The sequence below is a fragment of the Salvelinus alpinus genome, chromosome 7, assembly GCF_045679555.1.
Source record: "Salvelinus alpinus chromosome 7, SLU_Salpinus.1, whole genome shotgun sequence".
Lineage (NCBI taxonomy): Eukaryota > Metazoa > Chordata > Actinopteri > Salmoniformes > Salmonidae > Salvelinus > Salvelinus alpinus.
The window spans coordinates 34,152,724-34,172,479 of record NC_092092.1 but is presented as its reverse complement, the minus strand read 5'-3'; the positions used below and the strand labels follow the sequence as shown (position 1 = coordinate 34,172,479).

At 43.5% G+C, this 19,756-nt stretch overlaps 1 protein-coding gene and 1 long non-coding RNA gene across 2 annotated transcripts in view; one reads left to right on the top strand and one right to left on the bottom strand.

The window, feature by feature from the left end:
- Positions 1-11,613: 11,613 nt before the first annotated feature.
- The window catches only part of LOC139580860 (glutamate dehydrogenase, mitochondrial-like), a 33,289-nt gene continuing 25,146 nt past the window's right edge, over positions 11,614-19,756 (bottom strand). The window contains exons 7-13 of the mRNA XM_071409942.1: positions 15,123-15,260; positions 14,817-14,954; positions 14,615-14,695; positions 14,301-14,424; positions 12,330-12,421; positions 12,148-12,210; positions 11,614-11,891 (exon numbers count right to left, since the gene is read on the bottom strand). Coding sequence (XP_071266043.1) covers positions 11,772-11,891; positions 12,148-12,210; positions 12,330-12,421; positions 14,301-14,424; positions 14,615-14,695; positions 14,817-14,954; positions 15,123-15,260 — 756 coding nt within the window. The 3' untranslated portion in view covers positions 11,614-11,771. The remainder of the gene's footprint in view (positions 11,892-12,147; positions 12,211-12,329; positions 12,422-14,300; positions 14,425-14,614; positions 14,696-14,816; positions 14,955-15,122; positions 15,261-19,756) is intronic.
- On the top strand, positions 12,383-13,998 carry LOC139580861 (uncharacterized). Its single transcript, XR_011676109.1, has 2 exons — positions 12,383-12,881; positions 13,028-13,998. It is a non-coding gene; the product is annotated as an uncharacterized lncRNA (long non-coding RNA).

The following is a 19,756-nucleotide window of genomic DNA, read 5'->3' as shown; positions in this document are numbered from 1 at the left end:
ACTATACTAGCGTCAACCTCCAACTTAAAAGGTTTGTCAAAGTTGGGAGCGGCAAGTACTGGGGCACTACAAAGTAGCGCTTTAGCGGACTCAAAAGCATGGTTACAGTCCTTGGACCACCTAAATGGTACCTTGGGACTAAGCAGAGATGAAAGGGGAGCTACTACCGTCGAGAAATTCTTACAGAATGTACGATAGTACCCTACCATCCCTAGGAATCTGCGCAACTGGCGTCGAGTCGTGGGAGCAGGAAAAGCAACAATTGCTTCCACTTTGCCAGATACTGGGCGCACTTGACCTCGTCCCACTTGTTTCCCTAAATAAGTCACCGTAGCCTTCCCAAACTCACACTTGGCCAAATTGAGGGTTAAAGAAGCATTCTCCAACCGCTGAAACACACTTTTCAAAGTGGAGAGATGTTCAGACCAAGTAGACGAATGAATCACCACATCGTCAAGGTATGCAGTACAATTTGGCACATCTGCAAACACAATGTTAACTAGACGCTGAAATGTAGCAGGTGCATTACACATGCCAAAGGGCATCACAGTGTATTGTACAAAGTTATCAGGCGTAACAAAAGCTGATATGTCCGAAGCTCGCGAGGTCAGAGGCACCTGCCAATAACCTTTTTACAAATCTAACTTACTAACGTAAGCAGCAGAGCCAATTCTATCAATGCAGTCATCTAATCGAGGTAGAGGAAAAGAATCAGACTTTGTAACTGCATTTACACGACGATAGTCCGTGCATAAGCGGGACGTACCGTCAGGCTTAGGAACAACAATACATGGGGAACTCCAGGAGCCGTTACTGGGTTGTGCCATGTCATTCTGTAATAAATAAGCTACCTCACTTTTCATTACCTCCCTTTTCTTTGCATTAACCCGGTACGGATGCTGACGTATAGGAGCAGCGTTGCCCACATCCACGTCATGCTCCAAGATGGACGTGCGACTCGGAACGTCCTGAAACACACTGAGAAAACTGTTTATCAATAGGATAAGGTCCTTAGTTTGATCGTTATCCAAATGTTCCATTTGAGAGGGTAACTTCTTCAGCATCTCTGAATTACATAAGCGTTCACACTGCTGTAACGTATGGCGTAACTCCAACCCATCCTCCTTATCCTCCTCTAGGTCCCAGCCAGGCTTCAGCACCACCGCAGCCACACTGGAGACGGCGGGTTGGACCGGCTTACTTGAGGAGCTTTCTGGAGTGTCACGTACATAATATGCTTTTAGCATGTTAACATGGCACACACGGGAAGAACGCCTTCGATCTGGGGTCTTTATCACATAATTGGTGTCACTGAGTTTCTTTTCCACCAGATATGGTCCAGAAAAACGTGCTGACAGCGATGAGCCAGGAACTGGCAACAAAACTAAAACTTGATCCCCTGGTGCAAAAGAACGGCCAACAGCCTTTTTGTCATAATGCACCTTCATGCGTTTTTGTGAAGAGGAGAGAGACTTTTGGGCTAACGCACATGCGGCGTGCAGTCTCTCCCGCATCTTACTGACATAATCCAAAACATTTTTAGGGGCGCTACTGGGTGTAGGAGATAAAATATGCTCCTTCAACACTTTCAGCGGACCCCGTGGGGTGTGTCCAAACACAAGGTCAGCAGGGCTGAACCCTAAGGACTCTTGTATCGTTTCCCTTATAGCAAATAGGACAAAGGGCACCCCCTCATCCCAATCGGTACTGGTATCCATACAATACTTGCGTAGCATTGCCTTCATCGTCTGATGCCAGCGTTCGAGAGCCCCTTGACTCTCTGGATGATACGGACTTGAGACCTGATGGGAAATACACAGCGTCTTTAACACATTTGAAAACAGTTTGGACATAAAGTTGGATCCCTGATCAGTTTGGATTACTTTAGGGAGTCCAAACGTAGAGAAGAACTTCACCAGTGCCTTCACCACAGTCTTAGCCGTTATAGTACGGAGAGGAATAGCCTCTGGGTATCGAGTAGCACTGCACATTATTGTTAGTAAGAACTGGTTACCTGACCTGGTTTTCGGCAATGGACCTACACAATCAATTATCACTCTTTCAAACGGTTCCCCCACCACAGGAATCGGGCAGAGCGGTGCTCTAGGAACTGTTTGATTCGCTTTCCCAGCGAGTTGACATATGTGACATGTTTTACAAAATTGGACCAAATCAGACTTCAAACCTGGCCAGAAAAAATGTCGAAGGACTCGGTTATAGGTCTTTGTAATCCCCAAATGTCCAGACCACGCCTGGTCATGGGCGAGTGACAGCACCTGCTGTCGGAACGGTGTAGGAACAACCACTTGACACACTTCACTCCAGTCATTAACGGTGTCATGAGCTGCCCATTTACGCATCAGAACTCCTGCTTCCATAAAGTAGGCAGTCTCTCTAGTTTTAGCTTCCTCTAGGGAAATTACCGAAGCAAAACACTTGCGAAGACTGGCGTCTTCTTTTTGACATTCAATCACCTTCTCAGGGGTGACAGACAAAAGAATGTCATGTAATTGGGGCGCGATTTCGCAGTCCCCTGCCTTAGTTTTTGCAGAAAGGAATACTCGGTGCATTGTCTTCTACGTCAACATTCTCAAAAATGGAACTAGCCAAATCCATCACATCTCCAATCTTGCGAGATTATGCCCTCGTTAACACACAAGCAGGAAAAACATGTGGAAATGCTTGAACCAATTTCTCATCTGTAGTTCTGATTTCTGGGTTGTCTACTACCTCTAACACAGGAGTAACGTTACCACCAGCAATATCATTCCCTAGTAGCAATGTGACTCCTTTTACTGGCAGTGTAGACACTACACCAACACGGAAACATCCTGATACCAAGTCTGACACTAAGTGGACCCAGTGTAGTGGTACAGGTACTGTTTTTGTCTCTATCCCGTAATATGACATGCGAGCCACAATATGTTTCAGGAGACCAGGGTAAAGCATCAGTAATGATTACTGACTGCGCCGCCCCGGTGTCTCGTAAGATTTGAATGGGCTTTTGATCAGCTTGTTCTCCAGTTAAGGAAACACGACCGGTAGAGATAAACGGATCATAGACAGGATCCGGTTTCTCAAATGCTGAATCAAGAACTCGATCCAATGGACGAGCCAAAGACTTGACTAAACCCAAACTTTTCCTTTTTGGGGACGGTGACTGGGACTGTTTCGGTTTATTTTTCAAAACTGGGCAGTCCGCAATCACGTGACCCTTTTGGTGACAGTAAAAACATTCACGGATTTCTTGAAAAGGCTTGTCAGAGGAAAAGCGACCTGAACGAGGCACTGATGACGTAATCAGTCTACCTTCAAAACGAGGTGCACCAAAGACAGTCTTGTGTGTCAAAGCGTACTCATCTGCCAACACTGCTGCCTGGGCCAATGTCACCACTTTCTGTTCATTTAAATGAACTACAATTCTATCAGGGAGGTTGCCTTTAAAATCCTCCAACAGCATCAACTCCCGAATATCAGCAAATGTGTTAGCTTTGCTGGCTGAACACCATCGATTAAACAGAGACTCTTTGTCCCTAGCAAACTCAACAAAAGTACGGTGAGAGGGTTTCTTGTGGTTCCTGAAGCGCTGTCTATAAGCTTCAGGCACCAACTCATAAGCCCGCAACACGGTAGTTTTAACTGTTTCGTAATGTAAACTGTCTTCCAGCGAGAGAGCAGCTACTACTTCCTGGGCTTTCCCAGACAATTTACATTGTAACAGGAGCGGCCAAACCTCAAGTGGCCAATGTAGCGTAGCGGCCACACGCTCAAACGCAGAGAAATAGGAATCAACTTCCGACTCTCGGAATGGAGGGACTAAAGCGATATTTTTACTCACATCGAAGTGGGTTTTATGATGAGCAGCTTGTGGAGTCGCACTGGAGCCAGCATCTAGCTCCAGTTGTCGAATCCTCACCTCCTTGTCGATTTCCATTTTCCTAAGTTCAAGTTCAAAATGCATCTGTCTCTCCTTATCTTTTTGCTGCATTTCTAACCGGGCCAGCCTCACCTTCAGCCTTGCGGTCCCGTCTGAACGACCTGAAGCAGAAGATAAAGGATCATAGCGAGGCAATGCAAAGGGGGTACGAGCAACCCCTTCCTCCGCCCTGTCCTCCGACTTGGCATCGGAAAGTCTACCCGTCTCCTCTCCTTGCAATGAGAGAATTCTTTCTCTCACTAAACCCTCCCTGACTAGTACCAAAAGCTCAGCCTTTAGGACTTTCTCAGGGATAACAAATCCATAATGGTCAGCTATAACTAAAAGGTCTACTTTTCGAAACCTCACCAAACAATCAATAGAGGGTGCTTCAATGAACTTGGAGATGGCTGAGGCAGCCATCTTGTACACAGCAATTTACTGAACACACAAACTAAACAAGTCATCCAAACTCACAACCTACCATCACACCTCAATCACTAACCACAGAGAGCACAGTGCAGCAGGGTCCGGTGGGTTTAATGGAATCCCGGATGAGCCCCCATTATGTTACGCACGCCTCTGAGAAGAGGGAACGCAACTCCCTGCTGCAACTCAACTCCCTGTGAAGTGTAAGAGGTATGGACTGTAGGCGTGAGTAAGGACGACAAAGGCAGATTTTACCGTTACTAGGATTTATTTCCTTACGGTAATATGGGGAAAAGGGGCTGGACGGAACCAAAGCAAAGAAAGTAAATATCAAAACTTCCCCCTTTCCTATCTAACCTGCCTACTCACTACTAACCTATCTTAGCACCACCTGGTGCCCTAACCAAAATACAGGGGGTGGTCCGCCCAGGTCTTACCTAGTGTGCCTAGACAATGAATATACTACGGGTATATGTATGCCCGCGGGCCTCTTGCCTAAGCACTCCCAAAGTGCCTTCTCCTTCCCCCCTGGGAACAAATGAAACAGAACAATTATTAACAAACAATTTCAATAATCAAAACAGTGCGTCCTATAACACATAAGACATAACCAATCAGCTCCCTCAGCAACAACTTATATAGTACATACCAAATCTCTGAGAAACAACCAACACTTTATCACAATCAAATTCTCAAGCAAAGATCTCTCTCTCCAATCTTTCCAAAATCTTCTCTCTCTAATGATTTCTCTCCCTCCAAAAAAGATCTCTTTTCCTGAACAGAACACTGGCTTTTATATTCCTCAGGTGGCAAAGGTAATTAGTGTCAGCTGCTTCTTGACGAGGGGGCGAGGAGAACTCAGCAAGCTATCTCCTGAAACACACACTCAAATACATACCACAACACAGAAAACTGGGGAACGTAACAGGTAACACTGGGTCTTCCTTTCCTGTGGCGGTCCTCATGTGCGCTTGATGGTTTTTGCGACTGCACTTGAAGAAACTTTCAAAGTTCTTGAAATGTTTCGCATTGACTGACCTTCATGTCTTAAAGTAATGATGGACTGTCATTTCTCTTTGCTTATTTGAGCTGTTCTTGCCATAATATGCACTTGGTCTTTTCCCAAATAGGGCTATCTTCTGTATACTAACCCTACCTTGTCACAACACAACTGATTGGCTCAAACGCATTAAGGAGGAAAGAAATTCCACAAATTAACATTTAACAAGGCACACCTGTGAATTGAAATGCATTCCAGGCAACTACCTCATGAAGCTGGTTGAGAGAATGCCAAGAGTGTGGCTACTTTGAAGAATCTCAAATATAAAATCTATTTAGATTTGTTTAACACTTGTTTGGTTAATACACGATTCCATATGTGTTATTTCATAGTTTTGATGTCTTCACTATTATTATACAATGTATAAAATAGTACAAATAAAGAAAAACCCTTGTAGGTGTAGTAGGTGTGGTGAGTAGGTGTGTCCAAACTTTTGACTGGTACCGTAGGTTGTAATATGGTTTTCTTCTGCTGGCTTGGCCTCCCCGGTGATTTTACCCATGCAACGCAACTGGTTAAGAGAGACTAGAAAGAAAACAAAGCCGACGTAGAACCTCTTGTGTCATTGAGCCCAGTCCTAGGGCTCTATTCAGTCTGTATCGCTGAAGCGTTACAGATTGCGCACTATAAATGTAAAGGTCATTTCAGATTGAGCCACCATACGCAGCGTTTACAGTGATGCAGTCTCCGCCAACGAGGCAAGATTGCTTTTAAATTTCTATCACGCTGTAACGTTCAGCGGTCTAAAGTACTTAAGTAAAAATTCTTTAAAGTACTTAAGTCGTTTTTTGGGGTATCTGTAATTTACTATTTATTATATATATAATAAAATTCAAGGAAACGTACTGTTGTCACGATCGTCGTATAGAGGAGAAGAGGAGGACCAAGGTGCAGCGTGGTAAGTGTTCATTATTTTAATTAAAATATGAAACACTTGACAAAACAACAAAAACGATAAACGAACAGTCCTGTAAGGTGAACACACAAAACAGAAAACAACCACCCACAAACACAGGTGGGAACAGGCTACCTAAGTATGATTCTCAATCAGAGACAACGATAGACAGCTGCCTCTGATTGAGAACCATACCAGGCCAAACACATAGAAATACAAAACAAGGACAACATAAAACACCAGACATAGAATTCCCACCCACATCACACCCTGACCAAACTAAAAATAGAAACATACAAAGCAATCTACGGTCAGGGCGTGACAACTGTATTATACAGAGACATGATTGCATGGAACGCCCTTCCATCTCGTATAGTGTAAGTGAACAGCAAACCTGGTTTCAAAAAACAAATAAAGCAAGAGCTCGCGGCACAACGCCTCTCCCCCATGTGACCTACTTGTTGTGTGTATGTATTGACATGTATGTGTAACTGATAGATGCACATACATTTAAAAACATTCACGTGTAGTGTATGTAAATTGTAAAGTTTTTTGTCTGTAAAGTCTTTTCCGTTATTTGGCGGACCACAGTAACACGAGCTGTCGCCGTTGGCGTAGGCTAATGGGGATCCTACTAAATCACATCAAAATCAAATATTTCCAAAAGAAAATAATGTACTTTTTACTCCATACATTTTCCCTGACACCCAAAAGCACTTGTTACATTTCAAATGCTTAGCAGGACAGGAAAAGGGTCCTCCAATTCATGCACTTATCAAGAGAACATCCCTGGTCATCGGCTTCGTTTGTAATTTGTATCTGAGTGTTGGAGCGTGCCACCTGCTATCTGTAAATGTTCAAAACAAGAAAATCATGTCGTATGGTTTGCTTAATATAAAGAATGAAAAATTATTTATTCTTTTACTTTTGATACCTAAGTATATTTTATGAATTACATTTACTTTTGATACTTAAGTATATTTAAAAGCTCATTCTTTTAGACTTTTAATCAAGTAGAATTTTACTGGTTGACTTTCCATTTTACTTGAATCATTTTCTATTAAGGTATCCTTACTTTTACTCAAGTATGACAATTGGGTACTTTTTCCACCACTGGTAACGCTGAACTTTAGCGATACGGTTTGAATAGAGCCATTAGTGTTTTAATGAATGATCTTTCAGGATGACATGTAACCAGCCCAATGTTCCATTCACAGACAAGTCCTTAACTGCTCCACACACACTTAGATCCTGTGCCAGAAGACATTAAAACAGAGGAGTGTCTTGCCAGAGGTGGAATGGAGAGGAGCCACACCTAGGCGCGGTAGGTGTCACTTTCTCACACTCTCACACACACACACATACATAAATACATACATACGTACAGCCAACACCCCTAAGGAATCCACACAAACACAGAGAAACAATCTGTGAGAGAACTGTCCTGGTACGGAGTGCGTTCTATGCTGGTTTTGGCTTGGCCCATGTATCGTTGTGTCTGTTTTTATAGCTGAGCTGTTTAGACGGTCAGTCAAAAGGTCTGGTAACCTCCCAGGACATCACATCCACTATTTCCTGTTTCCCATGCATCTTAATATCAAATAAATGAATTATATTTATTTATGAATTGTATTATTTGCATTTAATAATGTATAATTTGCATCTTCACATTATGGATATCTATGAAGTGAATAGGGATTCAAATCAAATCAAGTTTATTTTATATAGCCCTTCGTACATCAGCTAATACATCAATTGTGTGCGTATGTGCGTGCATGTGTGACTCCCAAGTCCAAGTATCTGTATATCCTTTATCATTTTTGGGTCCTCAGTTCAAACAATGTTTGAGGATCCTAATAAAAGTTAGGAGGCCTATCCCGCCTACGGTATTTACAGTTCCGCTGCTGGGCGTTTCCACTGACAACAAGTTTTCATATGGACACCAACATCAAATGCGTCTCGCACCCTGAGGGTGTGGTATGACTTGAGGGGTGTGTGATGGGGGGTGGCCTCTAAGCATCTCTCCCAACCTCATATAAACCCACGCACACACACACACACACACCCACATCCAAAAGTTCTCACACACTCAACCGCCGAGAACAGAACACGCAGAGATGGATCTTCTGAAAGGATCAGGGAAACAGGTGGATGCGGTCATCGACAAAGCAGGTGAGAAAAAGGCATCTATAAGATAAATTGATAATGATGTTTTGTTTACGTGGTCGAATGATGGGGGACATTCATGTGGAGAATTAATCGTTTAAAACCAAACACACAGCAAAAAAATGATGTTTATATGCAGTAATATACAGTTTTGCTTTGATTTTAGTGTTCATTGTTGTGTTATCAGCCTTCAAAATGTTCAATCTGGACTTTGGAATTTTAAGCGCATCTGCAGTTGATGAGCCAACAACATTCTTAAACCAAATAAGGAAGAAAAAAAACATATTGGATCTGTACTTTATGGCACTGCTCATGTTTCAAAATGTACAGTTAGATGGATTTGTCTAGATTTAAAAGTGTGGGAGCTCATTTCTATCAGAAAGGGAAAAATAAACAAAGATTCTGTGGCATCACATCATGAGTTCCAGCTGACACATTCTCCCTAACGAGACATACGATTGAATTTCCACCCAGTGTTTCGTCATGTCGAGACAGAAGGTGCATGTTTGACAGCCCCCTCTTTCTCTCCCTCTGTCTAGCTGGTGTGGTGAAGGGGAAGGTGGGAGATATGATCGGAGGAACGAAGGAACCGAAGAAAGATCAAGGTGATCTGTCTATTCTGAGTTACAATACTAACACGGTCATGTAGCCTCACCTGTATGGGTCTAGACCAGGGATGTCAAACGAAAGTAACTCAGTGTATCTTCAAATAACTAAAACCAAATCCAAACTGTGTGGAAATTATAATAGACCCACGTACAGTTTCTTGACTGTGTCCAGCTCGCTAATAATCACAGAAATGAAAGCTAGACAGTATCGAAAATTCCAAAAACAATCGATAGAGGGACAATTTTTTGCTAAGTTTGATGGCGAGGAAATATAACTCATTTTCAGTGTGACCCTCCGGATCTCGTTGAAGACAGAATCCGGCACACGGAGCAAAATTAGTTTGACACACCTGATGTAGACACACACCCACAATGTCAACTCTATTCATGGAATTTCTATCTACAACATTCAGTAAGATATATAATGATTGTGTTGGGAGTCCGATGTCTTTGTACGCATTGTTGAAATGGTGTCTGATGATGTGGTTGTTTCTACAGGTATCGGTGAATTGGTGACTGATGCGGTGAAAGGGGTAGCAGCCAATGCAGCCAAGGACAGTGCTGTAGACAAAGCCAAGTCTTTCGGAAAGGGCCTTATGAAATAATCCCCCGACCTGGACTATACCATGTCCCCACCACCCACGCCATCCCTACATGGACTCTACCATCTCTCCACTCACCCCTGAAGAGTTCTCTGGATACCTCAACCACAAACCTTCCTTCCCCTCAACCAACCCCATCTCTGTACTGTAACTGAGATCTGTATAAAGTTAATAGGACATGAATAAACATGAATAAAACACCTATCTTTCAGCACTAGTCTCTGTCTGTCTGTACCTCACATTCTGCGCTTATACATCACAGTCAAGCCGCACTTGTGTTTTTTGTCATCATTTTATTGGTTTTCAACAAAAAAAAGGAAATACACATTTCCCAAAGCAATTTCCATTTGCGGGCTTGAACGGGTTATTAGAGAAGTAAAAGGAGAACGTTTGTTCCATTGAGTATCTCTACTCTCTCGCTCAGGGTGGGGGGTTTGGAGGAGGGTCAGATTGAACAAGACAGGAGCAGTAGGCAGGGAAGGTTGGGGGGCTCGTGGGGGGACGGATGTAGAACTTTACTAAACCAAACACAGTGGAACTCAGTGTTCCTCAGCACAGAACGCTAACCATGACCCCTGACCGCTAACCCTGACCCCTGACCTCTAACCCTGAGCCCGTATCAACAAAGCGTCTCAGAGTTGAGAATAGATAATATTTCACTCCTACTATTATGAGTGAAAGTAAAAGCTACGCATGAAGCCTGTTTAGTCATGAGTCCCACCTAGTTGACAGATAATCAGGACACCTCATGAGCTGTCCTAACCAGTTAAGTTACCAGCAGGTGTCTTGATAATAGAAAAATGCAGCCAGTCAGTGGATTGTTTTTGCTTTTGAGTTTTTAAAAGAACGTTTTGATATTTCATCAACCCATAAATAATCTAGACCTACATGCAACAGTATCTCTTGCCCTTTTGATAATGATTTCACAAGTCCTATTTCACATGATTTGGCTAAATATTTATAACCACTACGCTAATAAATAAACAGATTTTCTTTTTGATTATTTAATTACCTACATCAAGTTATTTCAAGTTATCCATTTGGAACGCAACCTCACATTGTTAAAACATATGTCTAAATTGGGCAACCCTATAAATTGTCCCAACTGTAGGTATCTAGTGCTTATGCAAACTTTGATTGTGTTCAATGAAAATGACAGACATTTCAAACATTATCAGCAAGTGACTTGATGCCTACTGTGCCAAAACGATTTAGAGTTGTTACACGGGAGTAACAATGTGTGTGTTGCTATAACGGTAATATTGTCAAAATAATCGCTGCAACTCCCCAATGGACTCAGGAGAGGCGAAGGTCGAGTCCGAAACATGAAGGTTGAGTCTGAAACATGACCTGCCAAACCAGACTCTTAACACCAACCCGCTTAACCACTGTGTCGGAGGAAACACTGTTCAACAAGCACCCGGCCCACCACAAGGAGTCGAGCACGATGAGCCAATCAAAGCCCCCCCCCCCCCCCCCGGCCAAGCCCTCCCCTAACACAGACGACGCTGGGCCAATTGTGCGCCGCCCTATGGGACTAAAGTTAACATTAAATCTATTTCCTTTTTTTAAGTACAGTATAGTGGTGTATGTGCGTCTCTTCAGTACAGAGCTCCGTCAGAGCTAAGGCATCTCCAGTGCTGTGGTCTGAAACCATGGCAACACCAGGGTCAAACAAGACAAAAAGACAGACATTGAACTCAGATAGTAATGGGGGGGGGGGGGTCGTCTTAAATCTCTCTCAGCATTGCTAGCTTCCGGCTACAACCTGCTCCTTTCAAAATACACAAATAATAACTGAACGACAATACTGAAACAAAACGATACAGAAATACTGAGTTACCGTCATGATACTGAGATATGGCGAGGTCATGGCACACAGAACACAGTACGTGTCAGTGTGTGTGTATGCATGTGTGTCTGTGTGTGTGTATGCATGTGTGTCTGTGTGTGTGTGTGTGCGTGCGCACGTACGAAAGGGAGGTGGGGATCTCTAATGTAAATGCTCAAATGTTCTAAAGGCTGATTGGGCGATGGGGAAGCGGTGGAACAAATATCAGGGCAGTATAGGAGGGGTCAGACTTTGATAGGGTGATTATGTGACGGTGATGCCGGCCTCGTTGTAGACCTTGAACACCTTCTCGATGGCGTTGACGTAGGCAGCCGTCCGCAGGTCCAGACCCAGGTTGTACTTACTGGCCGTACGCATGATTTGCTGCAGGGGGACAAAACACACAAACACTAGTTAGATACCAGTTACACTGGCAAAACCAGTCACACACACTGACACAAACATACACAGACACATGGTGGTGTGATTGAGAGGTGCCCTGGGCCAGGGCGGGGGCATTGTCATTATCACAGTCTGTCTCATAGAGAACATATGATTTAATTCTAGGATCTGACTCATCGGCACTAACCTCACAAACACCCGCAGACACACACACGTGTACGCACGCTCACACTCTTACCCTGGCAGATCTCTCCATGGTGTAGGCCAGCCCAGAGTGAACAATGTCCTTCTCAGAAGCACCCTGGAGTGGAGAGAGGAAGGAAATATGTGTTATCAAACTGCCAACAGACTACATAATTTCCGCACCACATAGGTTGTGAGTGTGTGTGAGTGGGTGTGTGTGTGTGTGTGTGTGCTCACAGCGACTCTGGCCTGGAAGTCAGCGGTGGGGACAACGGGGATTGGTCCTCCCTGCTTTCCAAACTTCCTCTCCAAACTCTCCTGAACGGACACTGACAGAGAGGAAGAGAGTGGGGAGAGAGAGAAAGAAATAGTTAGATGGCAATGTAGCAATGTAACCTGATCATTGATAACCATCGTATTTTCAAGTATATCCAATCGATCAACATTCATCCCTGAAGTTTCATCTGGGTTCACTCACATAATTCAGATTAGTATCGTTTTCATTCAGTCGAGACCTCAACGTCAGAAAGGCGTATCTTTCTATCTGGCACGTCACCTTAAATTAACCTACTGTATATACAGGGGTGACCAGCGGAAATATCACCAGTTCCACTTCTTTCGCGGTCATCTTTTCAGTTATCCTTGCAGACAATTTCCAAGAGAGGACACAGTAATGTACCTCCTGCTACACCGAGGTTGTTAAAGGAAGAGGAAAAGGCTACAGAACTGAACGAACACAGATCTTTTACAGACAGAGGCGAGATCAGAAAGCGGACACACAGCTCCAGAGTGAGTACAGATTAAAGACTTCCAACATTAGTCAAGGATATACAGGGCCCTGCTCCTAATATTTAACCTGGGCTATTTTTTAAAGAAAATATGTTGTTAATGAGTGACCTAGATAATAAATACATGAACATTCATCTTTATTACAGGTGGAAGTAAACAAACAATCAAAGGAAATCTAGTTGCCACATCGAGAAATGGCAGAGGTAAAACAACTGAACAATTTGCCCCCCCTCATCCCCTACCCTGAGGGGATGACAGATGAAAAAGAAAAGAAAATATATAAAAAAATGGTTTTGGAGAAAAATCCAGAGACTTTATATCGTGATGAGAAAAAAAAGGCTCCGTGCGACCTCATTTTCTACACAACAAATTGTTCTACATGGGAAGAGGAAATACTGAAACACTATCCTGAGGGAAAACAGTGGGAAAAAATTCAAGATGGCAAACAACTGAAAACGAAGGCAGGCACTATAAATGTGTATGAAACTGGGAAAATCATGGTGCAGGGTAATAGTGAGACGTTAAAGATATTCCCAAATGATTTCCCAGCCCTGCGCGAGAGCGTGAGAAAGAGTGTCAAGAGCAAGCGTGTCGAGGCGAGTGAGCGTTTCGATGAGAAAATGGCAGAGCTAGGCATTGGGGAGAAGGAGGAGGAAAGAGGAGAGCAGAGGGAAAGAGAGAGTGAGGTCATAAAAGAGGAAGACATAAAGGAGGAAATAAAGGAAGAGGTGGGAGGAGGTAAGGAGTAGCACTGAACCTTCCACTGCAGATCAGAAGAGAAACATTATTTTACAGGATGTATAATTTGATGAACAATTATGCTAAAGCCTGCTGTTCCTCTTACCTTATTATTTTAATGTTGTATCTTCTACCTTTTAATGTTTGTCTTTTTTATTGAGCTTGTATGAAAAATGCATTCATAAGTGCTCACAATCATCATTATCTTGCTTTGGTTATAGTTTAGCACTTTCCCAATGATAAAGGCGCATAAAGAAAAAAGGTGGTGGTCCCTGTGAATTTCCCCAGCAATATGTGTTTAATTTTGTTTCAAAATGTGTGCTCTAAAATGTATCAAGATTTTTGAAACGCAATTCTAATAAAGTTTGATTTAACAAGTGTCAGGATGTACTATATATATATATCGGGGTGGCAGGTAGCCTAGTGGTTAGTGTTGGGCAAGTAACCGAAAGGTTGCTAGATCGAATCCCCGAGCTGACAAGGTAAAAATATGTCATTCTGCCCATGAGCAAAGCAGTTAACCCACTGTTCCTAGGCAGTCATTGTAAATAAGAATTTGGTTTTAACTGAGTTGCCTAGTTAAATAAATAAAATAAAAAATATATATTAGGTGGTAGTGGGAATCTCTCTTGTATTGGAAGGTGAGAGGTTGTGGGTCAGAGGTAAGAGGTCAGGACTTACTGAGGAGATGGTAGTTGGAGTCTCTCTCGTATTTGAAGGTGAGACGTCCATAGCTGACATGGTTCAGGTTCTTGAGCCACTCAAAGTAGGACACTGTCACACCACCGGCGTTCAGGTACATGTCCTGGGGGAGGGAGAAACACACACAGGAGGGTAAACAGATAAATGTCTCTGTCTGGGATTGTTGAGTGAGTCTTCAGCTTCTTGATTGGTTAATGAGAGAACTGCAGACACTGTGAATGTGTGCATGACGGCCTTAACATGAAAATGTGTGTTTTATTCATGTCGGTGTGTGTGTGTGTGTGTGTTCTTACAGGGATGACCATGACTTTGTTCTCTAGGAAGATCTTGTCAGCGTCGGGTGTGGTTGGGCCGTTGGCTCCCTCAGCAATGATCTAGAACAAACAACAACACTGGCTAGAGCAGAGGTCTGTGGGTAGTGTAGTTGAAACTTGAGGAAAATAGGGTATTGTGCATAGTGTAGTTTAGATAGGGGTGTTGTCTGTAATGTAGTACCTTGGCCTTGATTCTGTGGGCATTGTTGCGTGTGAGCTGCTTCTCGCTGGCGGCAGGGATCAGGATGTGACACTGCGCTTCCAGGAGGCTGCCCTCGTATGGCTGAGCCCCGGGGAAACCTACGATCGTACCATGTTGCTGCGCACAGACATGTACAGACACAGGTAAGTACGAGAGAGAGAGAGAGAGGAAGCCTTTCTTGGCCAGCTCATATTCAGAGCAAGAGAGGGAGGAAGAGAGAGGAAGGGGGGGTAGACGGAAAGAAGAAGAGAGAGAGAATGCAGGAGAGTAAGAGAGTATTTTTACCAGTTTGTAGTCCTCCAGCTGCTTGGGGTCAATGCCCTCTGGGTTGTAGATGCTGCCGTCATACTCAGCGATGCCCACACACTTAGCACCATACCTGTGGAGGTAGCGCATGGAGTGGAGACCGACATTACCAAAGCCCTAATGAAGACAGAAAGGGAGAGAGATCATTATTATTATGTCGTCATCACTACCACCACCTGCGCAGAAACACCCGACCAGGCCTGATCTCAGCTCCACTACGAACACATGACACTAGCGCCCCCATGTGGCCCCCCTCTGTCACTGCTGAAGCCACAGCCACAGATTACTAGCTAATAAACTGAAACAGCAAATAAGCAGAGAGAGGACTGAAACCAGGTAATATCAAATATTATCCAAACCTGGTACAACTGGGAAATATGGCTTTAACTATGATGAGTATATAACGCTGCTATAAGCCCTGCACAATAGATACTGTAGTTGAGGGGCGTGTCCACAGCAGCAGTGGCCGACGTCTATAAATACTCAGAGATCAGCTCCTTTCCTCCGTCTATCTCTCCGTTATCCTCACTTCCGTCTCTCTCCGTTATCCGCTCCTTTGTTGCAGCATAAATCTGACCACTCCTTTCCTCAACTCTCTCTGTCATCTGCTAGATACATGATGACATCACTGATCTGCGTACTCACTAAATCTCCAAGAAAATCGAATCACACGGCGATTATCCCTAAACACACACACACACCAGATCGGCAGGGCACAGGGTGAGCTCTCTCCACCTCACCCCTCTCCCTGCAACCACTACACACAAACAGACATTCCTCACCTACAACCTCTCTCTGTTTAGTCAGTCAGTCTGTACATCAGGCACCAAGGCGAGATGCGAGTATATCAACAGATCTCTACTGCTGTTGCCATTAACTTTCATCCTAACTTAATCTGTAGTACATTCACCCTTACACTGAGTGACCTACACACAAACACATACCTTGTCGTACACCCTCCGCAGCTCATTACAGGGAAATGGTGATAATTATAGACAGGCTTCCAGGAAGGAGGACAAGGCCATGGGGCCTGCAAGTGTGTGTGTGTGCGTCTGCATGTGTGTGTACAGTCAGGTCGGGGCTTCTTCATGTGTCGCCCCGAAAGAGATAAACACCTCTCTGGGAAGAAGAAGGGCGGGGTGTATGCTTCATGATTAACCACTCATGGTGTAATTATAACAACATACAGGAACTCAAGTCGTCCTGCTCACCCGACCTAGAATTCCTTACAATCAAATGCCAGAATTCTCGTCAGTTATCGTCACAGCTGTGTATATACCCCCTCAAGCAGACACCACGACGGCCCTTAAGGAACTTCACTGGACTCTATGTAAACTGGAAACCATATATCCTGAGAATGCATTTATTGTAGCTGGAGATTTTAACGAAGCTAATTTGAGAACAAGGCTACCTAAATTCTATCAGCATGTTGATTGCAGCACTCGTGCGAGCAATACACTCGATCACTGCTACTCTAACATCCGCGATGCATACAAGGCCCTCCCTTCGGCAAATCCGACCATGACTCCATCTTGCTCCTACCGTCTTACAGGCAGAAACTCATACAGGACGCACCCGTGACGAGAACCATTCAACGCTGGTCTGACCAATCATAATCCACGCTTCAAGATTGTTTTGATCACGCGGGCTGGGAAATGTTCCGGGCAGCCTCAGAGAATAACATCGATCTATACGCTGACTCGGTGAGTGATTTTAAAAGGAAGTGCATTGGAGATGTTGTACCCACTGTGACTATTAAAACCTACCCTAACCAGAAACCATGGATGGATGGCGGCATTTGCACAAAACTGAAAGCGCGAACCACCGCATTTAACCATGGAAAGAGGTATGTGAATATCGCTGAATATAAACAGTGTAATTATTCCCTCCGCAAGGCAATCAAACAAGCGAAATGTCGGTAGAGGGACAAAGTGGAGTCACAATTCAACGGCTCAGAAACGAGACATTTGTGGCAGGGTCTACAGGAAATAACAGACAACAAAAAGAAAACCAGCCACATCACGGACACCGTCATCTCGCTTCCAGACAAACTAAACACCTTCTTCGCCCGCTTTGAGGATAATACAGTGCCACCGTCGTGGCCCGCTAACAAGGACTGCGGCCCCCCCTCTCCATCTCCGTGGCCGACATGAGTAAGACATTTAAATGTGTTAACCCTCGCAAGGCTGCTGGCCCAGACGACATCCCTAGCTGCTGCTGTGTTTACGGACATATTCAATCGCTCCCTATCCCAGTCTGATGTCCCCACATGCTTCAAGACGGCCACCATTGTTCCTGTACCCAACAAGGCAAAGATAACTTAACTAAATGGCTAAACCCCCGTAGCACAAATTTCTGTCATCATGAAGTGCTATGAGAGACTAGTCAAGGATCATATCACCACCACCGTACCTGCCACCCTAGACGATGCAATCACCATCACACTGCCCTATCACATCTGGACAAGAGGAATACCTACAGTTGAAGTCGGAAGTTTACATACACCTTAGCTAAATACATTTAAACTCAGTTTTTCACAATTCCTGACATTTAATCCCAGTAAAAATTCCGTCTTAGTTCAGTTAGGATCACCACTTTATTTTAAGAATGTGAAATGTCAGAATAATAGTAAAGAGAATGATTTATTTCAGCTTTTAATTCTTTCATCACATTCCCAGTGGGTCAGACGTTTACATACACTCAATTAGTATTTGGTAGCATTGCCTTTAAAATGTTTAACTTGGGTGAAACAAGCTTCCCACAATTAGTTGGGTGAATTTTGTCCCATTCCTCCTGACAGAGCTGGCGAAACTGTTTGCCATTATGGGGTATTGTGTGTAGAGTGATGAGTGAAAAAAAACTATTTCAGCAATTATAGAATAAGGCTGTAGTGTAACAAAATGTGGAAAATGAATACTTTTCAAATGCAGTGTTACCAGTAAGAAGTAATGTGGTATATTGCTAAATTCAATTGTCATATATATATATACATACACACACGTGCTTTAACAAGGCACACATGTTAATGGAAATGCATTCCAGGTGACTACCTCATGAAGCTGGTTGAGAGAATGCCAAGAGTGTGCAAAGCTGTCATCGAGGCAAAGGGTGGCTACTTTGAAGAATCTCAAATATAAAATATATTTTATTTGTGTTACACTTATTTGGTTACTACATGATTCTATATGTGTTATTTTGTAGTTTAATGTCTACACTATTATTCTACAATGTAGAAAATAGTAAAAATAAAGAAAAACCCTTGAATGAGTAGGTGTTTCCAAACGTTTGACTGGTACTGTATACACTACCGTTCAAAAGCTTGGGGACACTTAAAAATGTCCTTGTTTTCCATGAAAACATACATGAAATGAGTTGCAAAATAAATAGTGAATATAGTCAAGACGTTGACAAGGTTATAAATAATGATTTCTAATTGAAATAATAATTGTGTCCTTCAAACTTTGCTTTCATCGAAGAGTCCTCCATTTGCAGCAATTACAGCCTTGCAGACCTTTGGCATTCTAGTTGTCAATTTGTTGAGGTAATCTGAAGAGATTTCACCACATGCTTCCTGAAGCACCTTGCACAAATTGGATTGGCTTGATGAGCACTTATTACGTACCATTCGGTCAAGCTGCTCCCACAACTGCTCAATAGGGTTGAGATCCGGTGACTATGCTGGCCAATCGATTATAGACAGAATACCAGCTGACTGCTTCTTCCCTAAATAGTAATTGCATAGTTTGGAGCTGTGCTTTGGGTCATTGTCTTGTTGTAGGAGGAAATTGGCTCCAATTAAGGGCCATCCACAGGGTATGGCATGCGTTGCAAAATGGAATGATAGCCTTCCTTCTTCAAGATCCCTTTTACCCTGAACAAATATCCCACTTTACCACCACCAAAGCACCCCCAGACCATCACATTGCCTCCACCATGATTGACAGGTGGTGTCAAGCACTCCTCCAGCATCTTTTAATTTGTTCTACGTCTCACGAATGTCCTTTTTTGTGACCCGAACACCTCAAACATTTTTTTTCAATCTTCCCCTGTCCAGTGTCTGTGTTCTTTTCCCCATCTTAATCTTTTCTTTTTATTGGCCAGTCTGAGATATGGCTTTTTCTTTGCAACTCTGCCTAGATGGCCAGCATCCCGGAGTCGCCTCTTCACTGTTGATGGTGAGACTGGTGTTTTGCGAGTACTATTTAATGAAGCTGCCAGTTGAGGATATGTGAGGCGTCTGTTTCTCAAACTATACACTAATGTACCTGTCCTCTTGCTCAGGGCCTCCCACTTCTCCTTCTATTCTGGTTAGAGCCAGTTTGCGCTGTTCTGTGAAGGGAGTAGCACACAACGTTGTACGAGATCATCAGTTTCTTGGCAATAACTCGCATGGAATAGCCTTCATTTCTCAGAACAAGAATAGACTGACGAGTTTCAGAATTAAGTTCTTTGTTTCATTTTGAGTCTGTAATCAAACCATGCTCCAGATGCTCCAGATACTCAACTAGTCTAAAGAAGGCCAGTTTAATATTTAATCAGCACAACCGTTTTCAGCTGTGCTAACATAATTGCAAAAGAGTATTCTGAAGATCAATTAGCCTTTTAAATAAAGG